The sequence below is a fragment of the Ascidiella aspersa genome, chromosome 8, assembly GCF_963924565.1.
Source record: "Ascidiella aspersa chromosome 8, kaAscAspe10.2, whole genome shotgun sequence".
Taxonomy (NCBI): domain Eukaryota; kingdom Metazoa; phylum Chordata; class Ascidiacea; order Phlebobranchia; family Ascidiidae; genus Ascidiella; species Ascidiella aspersa.
The window spans coordinates 23,217,663-23,235,808 of NC_139454.1; the positions used below are offsets into that span (position 1 = coordinate 23,217,663).

The following is an 18,146-nucleotide window of genomic DNA, read 5'->3' on the forward strand; positions in this document are numbered from 1 at the left end:
CTGGCCGCGTAGAATAGCGCGTTTTGCGGGCGCAGCGAAAAATGCGTCTTGACACTCTGCGATCTAATCTGACAGCTTGTCTAGATATGCGTTTTGGTGATGCTGTCTGGTATACGGATGTCCGATCGGATCGGAGCCGATACCTATTGCCAAGTGGTATTCCGACCAAGGTCTTATTGGTGCCAAACCCATACTACAGTGATTTGTGTATTTCAGCCTGTTTAGTGATCAAACTGAGTATTTCTTACTGTAAAATGCTATAATCTGACTAAGCGCTTTCTTATTGAAATAGCATAACAAAATAAAACACATTTAACTGTTATAAAAAAATATTACGCTGACACGTTTCAATTCAATTAACTTTTCTGATTTGAGCATAGTAATTACGCAATTTGTTTTTAAAGCCGGCTTTCTGCCTAAAATATCAGGTATCAGTATAAAATCCGAATTATCGGATATTCTTACTAGCAAGAAGGGGTCGACCGACATCACATTTTTCTTTCAATTAATTCAACATATAAAAAAGTAAATTTAATTGTAGAATTCTTATTTTTAAATACTAAATTTGCTTTATACCACACACCATAGTCATTAAGCCCTGAAAATGAAAGCAAATGGAAAATTTACAAGTTCAAAAATCAGAAATAGTGTTTGCTTTTAGGGCAAACCCATATAACATTTTCACAGTAAAATATTGGTCCAAATTTACCGATACCGATATATCGGTAGGACTGAAATATCGTCCGATATTATCGGTACACCGATATACATATGGTTTAACTCTAGTATTAAGTGCATCAGTATAGCGCCTGTTTTTCTGTGGCTAAACGGTTCTTAGGTTACGCCAATCAGTCTGAGCAGCCTGATTATTACCGCGCGGTTCGGATATGATCAATTGGGTAAACACTGCAGCGCTAAAAGTGTATGGGCGATTAGATCTAAGTCTAGGAAGCTGCTGAACTTTGCCTGAGGTTTTAAATCGCGAGAGACAAACCAAAATTATGCCAAGACTGCGTGCTATACGGAAGCCTGGAAATCCGAATCCTATCTGTATTGCTCTCTAACACAAATAATAAAACCGTTTGCGGTATTTTTTACTATTCTATTTATTAGGTAACTAAATAGTGTTTTTAAAAAACCCCGAAGCCATATTATTCGATTAAATCGACATTTTGCCATTCGTTTAAAAGCGGTAATTGTTAAGGCATGAGCTACTGCTACTAGGTATACACCTCGAAATGTCGAACACGTATAGGCTTCGGTATTGTCATTGTTAACAGCAAATTGTCGATTTTATCAAACACGTTCGCTTAGGTATTTCATTCAAATTAGAATAAAGGCCTTGTGTAGTGCTAAAATAGTTATCGATTTTGCAATAGCTAACCAAATTAGATCTTGATGATCTCCATTTCCATCTATAAAAATCCGCTTGACAATAATGAAAACAAACATTTAGTTTTGCTAACTAAGCGCTGCAAAAACCAACTGAATCTTAGCCTAGCAACAGCTGTTAAAATCAAGTTTCCTCAGCAAAAATTCGCAGCAGCCTTAACTCGGCGCACAAACAACAAACAAGAAAACTTTAGCTTTCTTCTATTCCCGTTAATGAGCAACTAAATAGTTGTTTCAATAGAAATACCGAAGTAAGGCACAATTTTATGGATTCGGTATTTTTATTAAATTTGCAAATAAATCCTTGTAATGTGTTAAAATAGCTATAGGTATCGTTTTTGCAAAAGCGAAACTAAATTAAACTAAATTGCTAACTAAATTGTTTTGCTAACTAAATTAAATCTTGAAGATATGACTTGCTAGCAAATTGCTGCAAAAACAACTTCACGGCTGCCGACTCAATCCAAGCCTGGCAACAGCTGTTAAAATCAAGTTTCCAAATCAAAAAATTGACGTCGCAAACCAACCGCCAAAACCAAAGCTACCTTGACCCGACTTACAAAAAACAAACATGGCCGATGACCCCAAATCGCCGCAAGCGTCGCTGCGGGCTTTCAGGCCGCAAGGGACCGTAGAACGCGACACACCGTTCGCATTCGCGTAATTGCACTTGCCCTGTGTGTCCCGCAGGGGCTTGATTAGCTTAGCTTGAAGGCCTTTGTGACGTCATAGGAAAGCGCGCGACGCGACTGCGAGGGGCTAAAGCGAGGGCACGACCGTTCATCTGGGACTTGTAAGTTTCCCGAGGTCGCTGTGTTGTTTCCAAGTCGGTAATTTGACGGCGATGTTCGACATTAAATTTCGCTTGTAGCTCGTTTGTCTTTGAGGCTCGGTGGGAATGCTTTAGGCTGGATACGATCCAAGATGGCGCGCGATTGTAAGGCTGTCTCTAACAGTTAAGTGAGTTGGGATTTGTGAGAATGACATTTCTACATTGCCTCTCCATAAACACATGCTCAGTCATTCCTCGGCGAACGTTTTGGCGCGCTGAGGTTTTCAGAGTGTTCTATTTCCGGAAGTTGGACCGCTTATAAGCTGGAGTTTTACGCATACTTTGTGTTAGCTATAAACATAATTTTAGCATAAGATATTGATAAAATATTAATATTCATTTTTATGAATATCTACAGTTAGCCATATTACCATTTATTAGTCCAGGTGTCTCGCTAAATTTTTCGCGATACAAATTAAAAGACAATATACTCTTCCAAAAGAGTCATAGCTTGTAGTCAATAGCAATCGGGATATGAAGCATAAGGGTTAGAGGTTGTACTACGAAGTAGTGAGAATATCAAAGCCCATACAGAAGTAGGTAGCATTTTGAACGTTTCGAATAAATCTTCATTCATTTTTAACATAATTCAGACGACGTTGAAAATCAGGTTCTTCCTTTTTATTTTTAGATCAGATAAAAATGCATAGCTACTCAAGTTTGACACGTCCTTTCGATTTCAAGTCCCCAAACAGCATCTCATATAACAGTTCGCAGAGGTCACAGACCTGCGCTTTTATAACATGAGCCTTGTTCTCCCCATGGGGTGTTGCGTGTTTCGATAACGAGCTGGCATGTTTCCTGTGTTGTTTGGCTTGATGTGATTTGTATGGAGAAATAATGGCAATGGAACGAACCGCTAACTTGAAGGGCCTGGGGAATTTTTTTGAAACAAATTAGATAAATCGAAATGTCACTGGTTTGTTTGTAAATCAGGACCCAATTTTCTCATTGTTAGTTATTGTTGATAAGAAATAAATAAGAAATACCGTGCGAAAAAAAATAAATCCGATTGTGTTTACGTATTATTTATTTATCGCTTTCAGAGAATTTTAGAAAATTTAAAACAAAAATCACGCAAAATATTTCTTTAAACTTTAAATGCGCTAAACGAAATAACGTTCAACAGGGAATTGCAAGGTTAAAGCGTTTTACGAAGCAAATATAGTACTTATCAAAAGTTTGGAGAAAAAACATTTTACAAAAAATGAATTTTATCAAAATTAAATTTTTCCAAAATTGAAATTAATTTCGAAAATGATGAAAAAGCTGCGCACTTTTAAATTTCGTACAGGTAACCGAAATATTTGTCGTTTAAATCTTTTCTTCGACCTGGCACAGCACTGTTGCTTGCCAATATCGAACGGCAAGTTGTCTTTGACCAGTGCAAGCTGTTCCACAAATTACAGATCGTACGAACGAGATTGATCAAAGCAAGCGCTTTGAGAATGTTTTTCATCTCAAAAACGTGCCGGGTTACAAAACCTATAAACATCGAATTTAAACCGAAATAGAAAGGTATCATCATTTAATCGACTTGCATCATTGATCGACAGATTCGGTGAGTCGGCGATGGCCTTCGGTGTGCTATAACAGGTAAGCCGTAATCGTTGGTCAAAAAGCAACTTCAAAAGGGCCAGACCGCCTTTGTTAAACGCATATTTGTCTGTGTATCTTTGATTGAAAAAGAAAGGCCTTTTCGGCCGAAAAAACTGTAAGCCACTATAACAGGGCGAAGCGGAGATGGGTCAATATCGAAGAAATCCCAGCGCACACGGCTCATTACCCCTAATTAATCGACGCCCAGGTTGTCAAAAACTTTAAAAAGGGTCCCAGCGGGTCGTATGCAAATGGCGGTCGCCTTAGCGGCATTTGACAAATGGCCAACGTCTTAGGAACTGACGGCTCGTGCATCTTGCTGTTTAAGTCCGAATGAGGCGCGTTTTGTCTCGTTTAGGTGTGAAAGGATATCAATTTCCGCGGTTCTCCCATGTGACTGAGGGTTAAGACCGTGAAGCCATACAGATAACCGACCGCTCTGCCGCAAAAATTAGGACTAAAATCCATAAACCTTGTGGAACTGCATTAAACAATGGAGACAAAGGACTGACATCCATGAAAATGCATTCGTGAGCCGAAGTTCTGGAAAGTGGTTTGAGGGTGTTTTTTTTTTTCAATGACTGGACATTAGGTGTTTTCATTTAATATTTCATTATAAAATTCAGCTGTTATCATTATTTTTTGAAACTTGACTTTTTAAATCATGTCATTAAATTTCTTGGAAGTGGAACTTACTTAATTTCAAAATAACTTGTTTACAACACGGGTTAGTAGTCTATGTTTTTGGATGAAATAGCTGCGGTCTTTAATAGTAGCCAACAAAGCAGAACCTTAATAAAGCCCTGGGCACTTTTTTTGCGGGAACAAACTATAACCTGACCTATACAAAGCAACAATATGTAAAGCAGAACAATCTACAATATCACAGTTTTGAGACCAACGACAAAACACAGCCAAAAACGCAGTCATAACACAACACAACAAAATCTGAAATCGTCTGTCAGAATTTTGTATTTACACGAAGTGCAAAAAAGGTTAAACTTATAAAACGACTTTATTCGTATCCTCCAGACTTTGTCGTTTGACGCACGATACCTTTATAAATTAATTTATTTGAGAAAAATGGTTCGACATACCTCAAAAAAAGGTTACAATCTAAAAAAAATTATGTTCTACCCTTGACTGGTTGTTCTACGGGCGTACATTTAAAAAAAATGTTCTTTAACAAAATAGTTGGACAATACCTCAATAAGAAAGTTTCAATTCAACACGTGCTATACAAATCAATCGCCAAGGCGCAAAGCACAGGAAATCAACGCAGAGCGAAAGCCGGGGAACAAAAAACGCACCCATAGGCGACCGGGGGCCCGGGGCCGAGACAGTGACCACTGACCGTTGGGTAAGTCAACAATAAAAACCCGCTGACCCTCTTATGCTCTCAACAAGGTGATCTATCAAATAAATGGGGCGTACGACGCTATACGCTCACCCTTTTCTATTTGAAGTCTCGCCCAAAGGGACAGTATACCGTGGTATATGGGGTCCGGCATGGGTCATTAGGGGCACGGGGGACGTATGGGGTGCGCAAGGGGACTGGGGGGTTACTCATAAGAGAACAAGACAAGCTGTGGCGGTATACGCACGATTTCGCTTTGGTCGTCGCAAGGCTAATTAGTAAACCTATAGTGCTAGGGTGCTAACAGGATGGTAGGCGTAAACCTCACAACGCAACCTTTTTTGGATTTTTCTTTGATATTTTATAGTTTGGCCGAAACGCGAAAACACATCGCTCCGGTTCAGGTGGGATTTTTTATTTTTTTTGGTTATCGATTTTACAGAGGAAACCGATTTGCTGCATTACCGGTTAGTACTGATTGGTTGGCATTCCTATATAAATGTCGACTTGTCGATGGTGACTAGATTTGCTTTTAAGTTTGTAACCTTTTAATTAATTTAGGTAAACATAATAATAATGAATGAAAAATATAATTATATCCTGCGTCGAAGTTGCCTTTATTCTCAAATATAGTCATCGCATTCCTTAATGTCCAATGAGCAAAGCAACATCTCAAAATGCAAGTAAAACTCATAAACTTTAGCTATACACCTATTGCAAGGCTGTGCGTTCAACACATAACCCTGTGAAAACAAAAAAACTTTAGGTTGTTTGACGTAGACTGAATAACAAAGCCTATACCGAATTAGGTAGCATTTTCAGGTTCAACATGATGCAAAAGCTCCACTATAAAAAGCTTTTCAAGTCGGCATGAAACGCTTTCCAGTCTAACTTCATAGAATTCATAAATAGTGTAGTGTTGAAATCTTATTGCGGTCATCTTGTAATATAATGATTTAGCAACTATCACAACACGTGTTCGATTAACAGTCAATGCATGGGATACGGGCCGTTTGACAATAGGTCAGTCGGTTGTTCAAAAATACAACACTTAAAACCTCTGTATACAAACAGTGTTGTTACCAAATAACGTAAACGACAAAAATAAATGTTTGTTGGTTACATGTGTATGTAAAATAAAATTAAAAACATAAAAACATAAAAACAGTGGGCCTCAAAATTGCACGAATCAGCAAGAATTATACGCAACTAGCGCAAAACTTCCAAACCTGTGCTGATACCTTGACTAACAAACACATCACTCCTAAGAAGCGATCGGTATATAATAGGTAACGCTACCATTCTGTTATACGTAATCATGCTTTTTTGTGTTGATAAACTTTCAACAACAATGACATAAGTCCATGACTTGGCCGAAGTGCACTTGAGTTACTGTATGCAAATGGGGTCTTTTATGCAAATGACTTGGGTTGGTAAATGTTTTCATAAAGCATTTTTTAATAAACATGGGCTATGTATTCTAAGTTTTGCACATAAACTGGTTTGCTTTCTATTAATTGCGTTTTTTTGGTATTGCTCATAATCGGACGAATTTATACAATTAATAGTTTAACTTGTGATTTTTATGACCAGGACTTGACTTGAAATTAACTTGCTCTCCTTGTGACTTGTTATTTATTCAAAAAGACTTGCCTTATACTTCAGTTATTTCAAAATGACTTGTTTACAACACTGACTTCAGTTGAACAACTATAGTTAAAATAGACCATACCCTGAAACCTTGCATCCTGAAACAAACCACTAAACACTAAGGCGGGCCTCAATATATTAAACCAAACTTTGATCAAGATTTGGTTGGCCACTTCATTATATATGGAAAGCTCGTGATGAATTTGACCCAGCGGACTTGACTTGGGTTATTTAGTGAAAGAAGCTTTCCGGAAGAGTTCTTCTGAAGCACCGAGACTAATTTGAAGATTTATGACGTTGAGATAAAATATTCAGATAGGCAAGAACTGCAGCGGCCGATATTATCAGGTGCGAAGTTGTACAAGTATTTTGGAGAATAAGAATAGACCGGATAAGCGGACCTTTGAGCTGGAGTCTTGGGGATTATAGACCGCGAATTTTACGTTCGTTTCAAATGCTTTTAAGGGAGATTTAGGTGCTTTTAAGGGGCCACAAGATCACCAAAAGTAATGCATTCAGCATAAAACTTTGAATGTTTTTTGGGACTATAGAGCGTCTGCTCAAAATGTAGTGCGAATTTTTGTAAAGCTTAACGAAATTGACGTTATTCTTGAGAAAATATTCGGATCACATAATACCCTAACTTAATAAAAGACTTGACAAGGACTCAAATCAAACGGTATAAATGCTATGGCCAACACAATAATAAAACCAAATACACAATTTTAGCTAAAAATTAAGTAAAATTAAAGACTATTCAAAGGCTTAAAAAAACATAGGCTTTTCAAAGACTCTTCAATACGTAAATCAGTGTTTATCAACCTATGGGTCGCGAACCAAAATTGGGTCGCCGACTGAAGTATTTTTGTATGGATAGATCAGGGTTTCGTAAACTGGGGGCTATGGACCCCTTAGGGATATTAGGGGGCCCATGAAGGCCTAATTAAAGAACTAGTGTATACTTAAAGTAATTAATTTTTAAAAGAAAACACTTTAATTCTAAATTAAACGGTTTTGCACTGAATGTATAGTTAGACTCCATTTAACTTTCACACTTTTCGGACCGAAATAACAGAGTTATGAAGTCTATTTGTATTGTGACGTCAATTTATGACGTCATTTTGAAGCATTTCTTGTCTACGGGGGTCCATGCAAAGCTAAAAAAAAATTTAGGGGTCCGCGGTAAAAAACATTTAAGAACCCCTGGGTTAGATTAATTGGTTCTCAGCAAGATTTCTTTAAAAATTACGAAAATTGCGGAAGCAGTACCAAGACATGGTTTCTATTTATTAAAATGACTTGATAAATGCTACTGTCCTATTTCTTCTTTGTTCACTTTAGGCTTGCAAAAAGTTCAGTGAAGATAATTGGGTCGTCAAAGTTTCACCGTTATACTATCGCGGCGGAAAAAGGTTGACAAAAACTGACGTAAATGACAGCAAAAATGAAAAAAAATATTGTTGTCAAAGCCGAATAGGTCGAGTAGATCGACATCATCTTGATAAAGACGTTTCGATTCGCACTTGTTGCATCACAATTTAATGTGACTGAAAATACAGTTAACCCTGTTTAACCTAAATTGGAATCCAAGTCATTACAACAATAAGGGGCCAGGAAAACGCCAACAATCTTATTTAAGGAAAATAGCGCAAAACATTCAAAGATTCAAACTTAGCGGCAACCTTGTTACTTCAGCCTACCTCGTGGTCTGCCGCTCGGTCCGATGCCGTGCTCAGGTACTTTTCATCGACCGGTGCTTTCCCGTGGAAATGCAGGTCGTCGTTGCGGGGGGCGTGGCCAGCTTGGACAGCGTTTGGAGCCACGCCCATTTCCAGCCTGGCGTTTTGCTTATTACCGGTACTGTTACTGCTGCTCTTGCTGCTGCCAATGCTCTTTACTTCTGGGTGGGACTTTTCTGTGTATCCTTCTGTAACATAGACAAGTTATTAAATAAATTATTCTTTGAATTCCTTGCTCTATTTTTCATTTATCAATGACTTTTTTGAGTCAGCTAAAGATTAATAAGCTAAAGTTGGCTCTATCGTTAAAAAAATATGTTAGACAATCATTTGCTATTTTCTGATAAATTTTCATTTACAAAGTTGAATTATTTCGTTTGATTGCCAACCATGGCTTAAAATGAAGTCATCCATTGCAGCTTAGCGCAAGAGGAGTTTCAAAATCGATCTGTATTTCACAATCAATCATCGATGTCCCGTTTTAAATAAATCGCCAATCGACCCCGACGCAATTCCGATGACTGCATTGTAAACAAAGTCGATTTAAAAAGAGTTAGATCCAAGTCAAGTCATTTGAAAAGACTTACGTCCCAGTCAAGTCGTTTGTAAAACAACTTAAGTCCCAGTCAAGTCGTTTGTAAAACAACTTAAGTCCCGGTTAAGTCATTTTTGAAAAAAAACTTAAATCCAAGTAAAGTCATTTTAAAATGACTTAAGTCCCAGTCAAGTCATTAGTAAAACAACTTGAGTCCCAGTCAAGTCATTTTGAAAGAACTTGAGTCCAAATAAAGTCAGCTTAAAATGACTTAAGTCTCAGTCAAGTCATTTGTCCAAAAGACTTAAGTGCACTCAAGTCAAGTAAGTGGCGTCATTACAACACTGCTGTATCGCGATCCTATCGAAAGTAAGGCTATAGGGCAGCTCTATAGGATGGCGCAATAGGAACTAAAGCCAAGTTGCTGCCGCTATTAAATTATGGATAACCCAGAGGGTCAGTAAGGCCATCTTTGACGTAACATCACTTGGAAGGATCGGCAAGAGTTGTATTGACATTGCCTGAAGTATCTTTAGGTTCATATTTGCTGAAGTCAAATTAAGCACTTTTAGAGCATGTCAAGATAAAGATATAATGTAGGGCAATTCGTACGTCAGAATTTCTTTCGGCGTTGCGGAATTGCAATTACGCGACAAGACAAATTACAATTGTTGTCAAAACAAGTAGTCCTAATCCTTCAGATCACGTTTATGCTTTACATGTTGCTGTTTGTTTTACAGAGATACGCTTGTAGGACTGCGATGGGTCGATGAAATTTAGGTGACTATAGGATTCTTAGAAACATATCGTTACAGCAAATTAGCTAACTGGTGTTGGAACTACTACAATGGTATTTATTCTGTGGTGGACAAAATAAACCTATATTTGCTTGTTTTTCCTTTTTTTTCCAGAAATGCAACTATTTTAGCTAAATGTGTATAACAGTGAATAACAGTGTATATAGAATTAGAACAGGGGTCCTGACATTTCTTTACTCCTTTATTCTTTACATATTCCTTTATTCTTTACATGTTTACATGTTGAAAAAACAAAAAGTACAAACAAGTAGGCTATAGCGAACATTGTGTGGGCATTTTACGAGGTAGATAATAAATGAGTTTATTTGAAACATTACACAATGCCACTCGAGTCCCCTGCCTTACCTCAGGACGATCTATGATACAATTTAAAACTTTTAGAGACGAATCCTGTATTTGTGCGAAAAATCCAGTTAAAAGCCGAAATTGCTAGGCACGCAGAGGCAAATATTCCCCACACAAACTCTGTACAACAGTTAAAGTGTCATGCAATTCGAGTTACCTCTCCAGTTATCCAGGTAATCGATGTAGAAGGGGGTGCGCACGTAATGGTGGCTGTAGTAGGCTGCAAAGCAGAAAGGCTTCGCGTAAGCGGTAAGAAGTTAGTTTTTTCAAATTTAAGACTATTGGCGGGCGAGAGAGACAAGCAGGTCGCATGCACCAAAGGGAAATGACACAGCATTGAAACGACACCACTGAAAAATGACACCAGCGCGAAATGACACAACAGTGAAATGACACCACTAGGAAACGACACCACCGCGAAATAACACCACCCCAAAATGACACCACTAAAAGCGACATTTGTGTGAACAGACAAAACAACACCAAAGTAAAATTACATCACCCAAAATTATGCCACCGCAAAATGTGACTATAACGCAAAATAAAACTACAGCGAAAAGACAATACAGCAAAATTAAACTTTGGTAGAATGACACTCCCTTAAAAAACGACATTGTATACATTAACGGTTTTATATCCCCTTATCCAGTAAGACCTATGCCCTAAATAATAAAGATCATGCCGACGTTTCGTAGTTGTGAACAGACCCTAATGAGCCTTGACTTTTGAGTCACGAAGTGCAGAAAAGAAAATATTTCAGTTTAGTTCAAAAAACCTGCACATGCGACATGCAACTTAGCAATGTGAATATCATGGCTATTTTTCACAAGTCGGTGTAAACGCATTTTCAGTATGGGGCTCTCCACCAATAATAACCCTCACTAATTTACTTTATTAACTGTTTGTATCAATCGCCTAATGTGATTACGTTTTATTGAAAGTATCCTCATGACGAAAAGTATTATTTTGTATGGACAGCGTAGCGCGAAAGTTGCATCCAATTGGCGAGGTACAACGTCAACGGTGATAAGAACAAAAAGCAAAGAAAATGTTGCGCATATCCAAAACAAGCAACATGCAACGGGTTTCTGCGTCGTAACACCACACGGACCGGTCTTTCTTTTCACGACAGAAGTAGACTCTGGGTTTTCGCTTTTGCCCAACTCTTCGTGCTTGGAAGCAAGGGTGTCGCTGACAACTCGCCATTTGCACGAAGCTGCTGGTACGACCCCAAAAAGCAGGTCGCACATGCTTGTGTAGCTCAATACAGTTTTTAGTTGTTGTTTCTTCCCGTGGGCTCACAGCGTTTTCGGCCTATTACTTACAAGGGCCGCGATTCGCCTAATGTAGGATGGTTGACTCTGGAAAGTGGACCGTGATAACAAAGCGGTCTACACCGTTAGCACCCCTTCCCCCTCCCCCGCCTTCGTAGCCGAAAAAACATACAAGATGTCACTTGGCGCGGACAATTGGGGCTGTTGCTTTACGCTTCGCGACGAGTGCTTTTTCTGCGCGCGTACGTGTGTGTGCGTGCGCGTGCGTGTGTGTGCATTTACCGCAAGGGTGGCGTAACCGTTTCGCTTTCACGCGTCGTGAGACATACAGGCAGATTGCATTACCACCGAAAAAAAATTGTTTCCGGAATAAAATTTATTTTAGATCGGAACAAAAACTGTTGCGGGAACTCATTTTTATTTGAAAAATCTTTTCTGAAAATTAAAGTAATTCTGATATTGAAAGGTATTGAAATGACATCAACCTGAGAAATATGAATATAAATTTCAAGGTGTCCTAGAACCCTACAGATTCTTATACCAATATGAATAAACCAGGTCGCTGTTTTGAACACGGCTTTTAAACCTTGGACCCTTTGAAACACCCGCTTAAAAATGTCTGGTATTTTTCACCTTTTCCTAAACCTGATTTATTCATAGGCCCAGCTTAAATGCAGCGGAAAAAAAATTGACCCTGCTGCCCACTATACGTAAACCAGCCTATTGTTAAGTAAGCCATGATCTTCGGTATTTATGCCAAAAAATGCTTTCGTGTTAGAAATTGATTTTATTTTAATATTAACACGGGAATTTCCATTTTAAGGCTCTACGTTGGAATTGGAATGTGAAACATGGATGAAATGCATAATTTGTTGGTATCGGATCGGCACCGATACCACCCATTATCGGACCAGCACCGATACTACCACTTGGCATCGGGTATCGGCTCCGATCCGATATTGTCGGATGCAACAGTAGAATTAAAACGGGAGTTCAAACGAATAGCCCAATTACACCACACCAAGTCCACCAATCGAAGTCAGATGAAACACACAAACAAACCATACATCAATGGGCAAAGCGTTCCCGAAGAAATATAAAGTGGCTGAACAATCTAAACAAGCGAGAGAAAAAAATAGGGAAATTTTAGCGTGAAATCCAGAAGCGTAAGCGAGCGTGAAGGATTGCTCTCAAGAAATAAAGTCAACAGACTGTGGAGTTTAACACCTGGCCCTAGGACAACTAACACCAGCAGTCCAGCGGTGTTGGACGCATGCCACCGGCTTTTCAAGCACCTTAAGATGCTCTCAATTGTGGGTTATTTGACTGGCGTGCGTTCAGCTAGAACGCTTTTTTTTTATTTGCGGCAAATGGCACTTTAGACTTTTAAAAGCGTTGTTTCAAATATAATGTAGATGGGTGTAAGTGTAGGGATAGGCGATCATATCTGATCGGAGCCGATAACCGATGCCAAGTGTAGTGTTGTAATGCCTTAATGACTTGACCTAAGTGCACTTAAGTAACTGTTTTTTAAATAGACTTGGCCTAGACTTAAGTCATTTCGACAAATAAATTAAGTTGACTTAAGGCATTTTGGCAAGTAGCATAGGCAAACTACTTAAGTCAAAACATATAAAAATGAAATTGGTTATTTACCTCAACTTTATGTTAAATTTGGTGGCTACTTGTTTTTTACGTTTTCTCTGCGAAATATGGCTTAAAAAGAAGCGTTCACCAGCTTTATACGATTTATATGGATGACAATGAAATTTTTTTATTTATTTTATATTTTACATTTTAGTTTTTTCATGTTAAATGGGCTGTTGTGTTTTAAATCAGGAAATACACCCTTGGCTTGTGAATTTATCGCTTTCTGTTTTTATTTCATACACTTTAGTGATGTTTCTATGCGAGCGAAATAAAACCCGTCTAAGGCGAAAAAAACACCCATTTTTCAAAATACACGAAACCGCCTTTCACACACATATTAAACATTCTGAAAGGTAAACTTAGACCAGATTATATCAAACCTACAAACACTGGATGAAATAATAAGAATATCAAAGCGCATACAGAAGTAGGCACCGTTTTGAACGTTTCAAACGATTTTTTATTGATTTTCAGCTTCATGTTAATATCTACTTCAGTATGGCTTTGATGTTACTGCAACCTCCAACCATGAGGCTCAACGGAATCAATTATTTTACGACTCCAGAGATGATTTTGCACAAGTGCTGTCGGCTAACTCACTGACTGAACGCATTTCGCCAAAACTAATAACTTTATTACAAGAAATATTGCTTAAACTTCTATGACGTAATCAAAGTCAGGCATTTTATGCGATTTTAAGTGCCTATAGACTGTAGACTTTTTAAGAAATTTATCTTAACATATTTTAAAATGACTGGTGTAAATTACGACAGGAAGCTCCAAACTGTAAACTATAGCCCTTCTAAAGCTGCTTTTTGGCATGGCCGAGGTCGCGAGTTCGAACCTCACTGCTCTAGCTTGCCTTGCTTGAATTATTGATCTACAGATTGGGTGAGTCTGCGATGGCTTTCGTTGTACAATTATCAAGTAGAAATAACTTTTGCTTGAAACCGACCACATATACGAGTAAATACAGACGCAGCACAAAGCAACATTAGGATTACTCCAGACGTCCGATATTACTGGATCGGAGCAGATACCTGCTTAGTAATGGTACCGGTTTTGTCCGATACTAAGGTGGTTTCGGTACCGATAAAATACCTATTTGACAAATAATGTCAACTATATTGTTTGCGTTTTTCTGTCACTTTAAACGCTACATTAAAAAAAATTTCTAATAAAATACAAAAATAACAACTGATATTTAAGCTTATAAGCGTCAAAGCAAACTTACCTGAAAAAAGATATAAAAAACACACTCGAAAGACATAACTTTGCACCTTCTTATTTCTACAGTTTAGTTCATTTTTTATTGGCAATGACATAATTTGATCACGAGAATTTGTCCCTTTGCCCCTCCCAAAAAACATGTAGGGTATCGCAATTAAAAATTGAGTTTTTCCAACAGCGATTTTAATCTGCATTTGATCAAACGCGAGCCCAATACCTTGCTCCGTGCCCAGACCTTTCGCTGACAAGCCTAACGACTTGGCACATGCCTCAAATCACGGATAAAAATCGGAAATCTAATCGCGCCATCGCCAGCCAGTTATCTAGGCGGGCAACAACAAAGCGCCTGCCTATCGGTGCCCTACCTAAGCGCCTGTAGGCTCCATACACGGCCAGCTGCTCGATGGAACAAGAACTGATCTGCTAGGAAGACGATTAGTGGCTTTTTGTTGCGATCGAAGCCGGAATCAATCCTAGCGAGTCGCATCGACCGGTTCGAGAAAACAGGAAAAAACACCGACGGGAACAACAACTGCAACGCTTGAAGTCGTTGTCTCAACGCTAAATCGAATTCGGAGATTTGCTTGGCATAAGTATAGATTGAGCGCCGGAGAAAAGCTTCCCGAGGAAAAAATCGCAGATAATTACAATTGTAAAATTGTTCTTTCGGCAAAATTTTATTAAAGTACCAACATTTCGAGCACAAGCTTCTATAAAAAATAAAATGCACCGATTGGGATTTCTGGATTATTATGCAAAGGCTGTTAGGATTTGTTTCTTTTTTCTTAAAGTAAAATTGCTGTTTTGTGTTTAAATCTTGTGAGACTAATATGGCATTATAACTTTTTCTAAAATGCTCCATTGATTCGTTGAGTTGTATTTTGTAACGTTAAATATGCTGTCAATTGGGGGTTATTTGACTGGCGTCCATTCAGCTAGAACGCTTTTTCTATTTGGGGCAAATGGCACTTTGAACTTTTAAAAGCTTTGGGTTAAGATATGCTGTAGATGGGTAAAATTATAGGGATATGCGATCATATCTGATTCGAGCCTATAGGTGATGCCAAGTGTAGTGTTGTATATCCTTAGTGACTTGTCCTAAGTGCACTAAAGTGAGTGTTTTTTAAGATGACTTGACTTGATTTGACTTGGATCATTTAGACAAATGAATTAACTTGACTTAATGTAGTTTAACATATGGCATATGCCCGCCGAAGTGTAATTCTAATTGATTTTCAATGGCTAGCTGATGAGTGGCCGCCCTGTCTCTCGGACGTGACTAAATCGACAAGCTCGACACCCTTCTGACGTCACCGCGTCCTCTTGTGATGTCATTAAAAGCCGGTTAAAAAAACGAAAATTTTTCCACCGATTTTATTTGACAAGGTATCGATATCCTGGTGTAAACGAAGCTGCAACAACGTGACAGATAGCAGACACCATGCAATAATAATAGTTTTCTTAAGTGATAGCCTACGAAGTGATAGCCTACGAATAAGGAACAGCGAAAAGGCGGGATTCGAATGTCTGCGACTGAAGCGCAGGTCGTGATTAACGCGCCTAATGTACCAAGACACATTTTCCTTCCAAGGTTAAAAACCAACGGGGTGCTGACGCCTCTCTTGGTGCGCTTATGCATAAAACATGAGCCAAGTGGTCTGCGTCGTAACAGTGTATGTGGTGAAACGAAGAATTAAACGGCTCCCGTGGCTTTTTGGCTTGTAACGGGCGGCGACAGAAAAGATAAGGAGAAAACAGCACTAAAAGGGGGTTTAAAGTCCTTAGTAAAAAAAGAGGTTGAAGGTCCTAAGTTGAACAAACGGGGGTTCAACATCCACTGTTGGAAAAAACGGGGGCTTAAGAAGCTATAGCTAACGTATAAAAAAATAGAGAAAGATCGTAAACAAAAGCGGTTAAAAAATAATCATCAAGCTGAATTTGCGAAGCAAAACAAAGTCAAAACCGCGAGATTAACTGTTTAAAGCGACAACGTGATTTCTTATAGGCTAGTTTTTGTAGCATAATGGTTTAAGGTTTTTAGTTACACGTAGTAAACATATCACAGCCCATACAGAAGTATAGGTAGCATTTTGAAGGTTTCGCATATCTCGTTAATAATTTTCGAACGAAACATGAAAATTAATGTTGAAAAAGGGTTTAAATTAAGAATATTGAAAGGGCTAAACTTAGTAAGAAAAACGATTAAAGGCTGCATTAAAAAGGCAGGCAAATTGTTGCGAAATAAACAAACTCGTGCCTCTTAATCGATCGGTGCGCTAAAGCCGCCGGAAAATGAAGATTGAAAAGCGACATCGCTTCGCATATTCTTCCGCGCGACCAAAACTTCGCAACTCCTGGAAAACACCGAAGAGTCGGAATAGCGCGGCGCGCCATTTTCCATCGATTCCGGCGCGCATCGATTAGCTGCGGCTGACGGCGCCGGAAGCTTTTGAAAGTAAACAAATGCGAAAGGCGCGTGATTTGTTTTTGTCTACTTCTTAGAGTCACGTACGTTTTACTAGACTACAAGATACGACAAGAAAAAAATCAGGCTTTGGGAAAAAAGGCATAATAAAAAATGAGAACGGAACTTGAGCTCAATTGGTAGAGCGACGCTCCCGGTATGGCCGGAGGTCGTGAGTTCGAACCTTACTACAGGCTGGTCGTTTTTGTAGCTTGCCTTTCTTGAATCATTGATTGCGACAGATTTGATTGTGGCTTACGGTTGAATAAGATACGTAAGCCGTCATTGTTCGTCAAAAAGCGACTTTAGAACGGCTAGATCACTGTTGTTTAACCCGTCAGTGTGTGCATATCTTTCTTGAGAATTTACATAATGCTACTTAATGCCTATTTCCACTATGTCTTACACCATTAAAAAATGTTTTAGCCCAAAGGCATCTTGAGCCTCATGGCACCATCGGAAATTAAAGGTTTGGCAAACCGCAGTCTAATCTAAAAAGGGTTATTTGTTTTTAGCACATGTAAAACAAAAGTGAGGAAGTTTAAAACACATATGTTTGTGTGTGTCTTTCATTGATTGATACGGACTGATGATCCCCCAGTGTGAAGTTGCTTGTACTAACAAAATGTGCAAGCATTGGCGTATGGTTGTTTCTCGACTCGCTCCTCTCTGAGCCTACATAGCTCAGTTGGTAGAGCGACGGTCCCGGCTTGACCGGAGGTCGTGAGTTCGAACCTCACTGCAGGCCAGTTGTTTTTCTGGCTTGCTCTGCTTGCATCATAGATCGACAGATTCGGCGAGTCTGCGATGGCTTTTCGGTGTAAAAGTGAGGAAGGTATTTTATCGAGCAGTAGCGAAAATCCGACGTTGATCTTTACATTATGGAAGCGTATCCCCAACACCTGCTAGCTCAACTAGGCGGACTAATGCACTCACAGGCTGTTTTAAACATTGAAAAAATGCACTCTAAAACTTGCTAGTAAGGTTCCATTACCGAGCAAAGCCGCCAACTGCGCAACGCTTAAGCCAGGCCGGAACGCTAAACCCCACAAAGCTTACCGAGCTGGGGGCATTTAAAAAATGCATGATCAAAAGGGGTCGCGTTAAAGCTAGCGAGGTGGTTTTTGAGCCGGTGAAATAAGGTACGTTGAGTACGTTGATCCCCAACGGAACCTTGCCGATTTCGAAAATAATTTTCCGCCTTTTTTCCCGAGCGAAAGCTGTTATGTTTTTTTGGCGTAAAATTAAAAAGTATAAAAAA

At 38.9% G+C, this 18,146-nt stretch overlaps 1 protein-coding gene across 1 annotated transcript in view; it reads right to left on the reverse strand.

The window, feature by feature from the left end:
- LOC146136931 (teneurin-3-like) overlaps positions 1-18,146 on the reverse strand; it is a 135,569-nt gene that overhangs the window by 111,379 nt on the left and 6,044 nt on the right. The window contains exon 3 of the mRNA XM_083396289.1: positions 8,531-8,757. Coding sequence (XP_083252415.1) covers positions 8,531-8,757 — 227 coding nt within the window. The remainder of the gene's footprint in view (positions 1-8,530; positions 8,758-18,146) is intronic.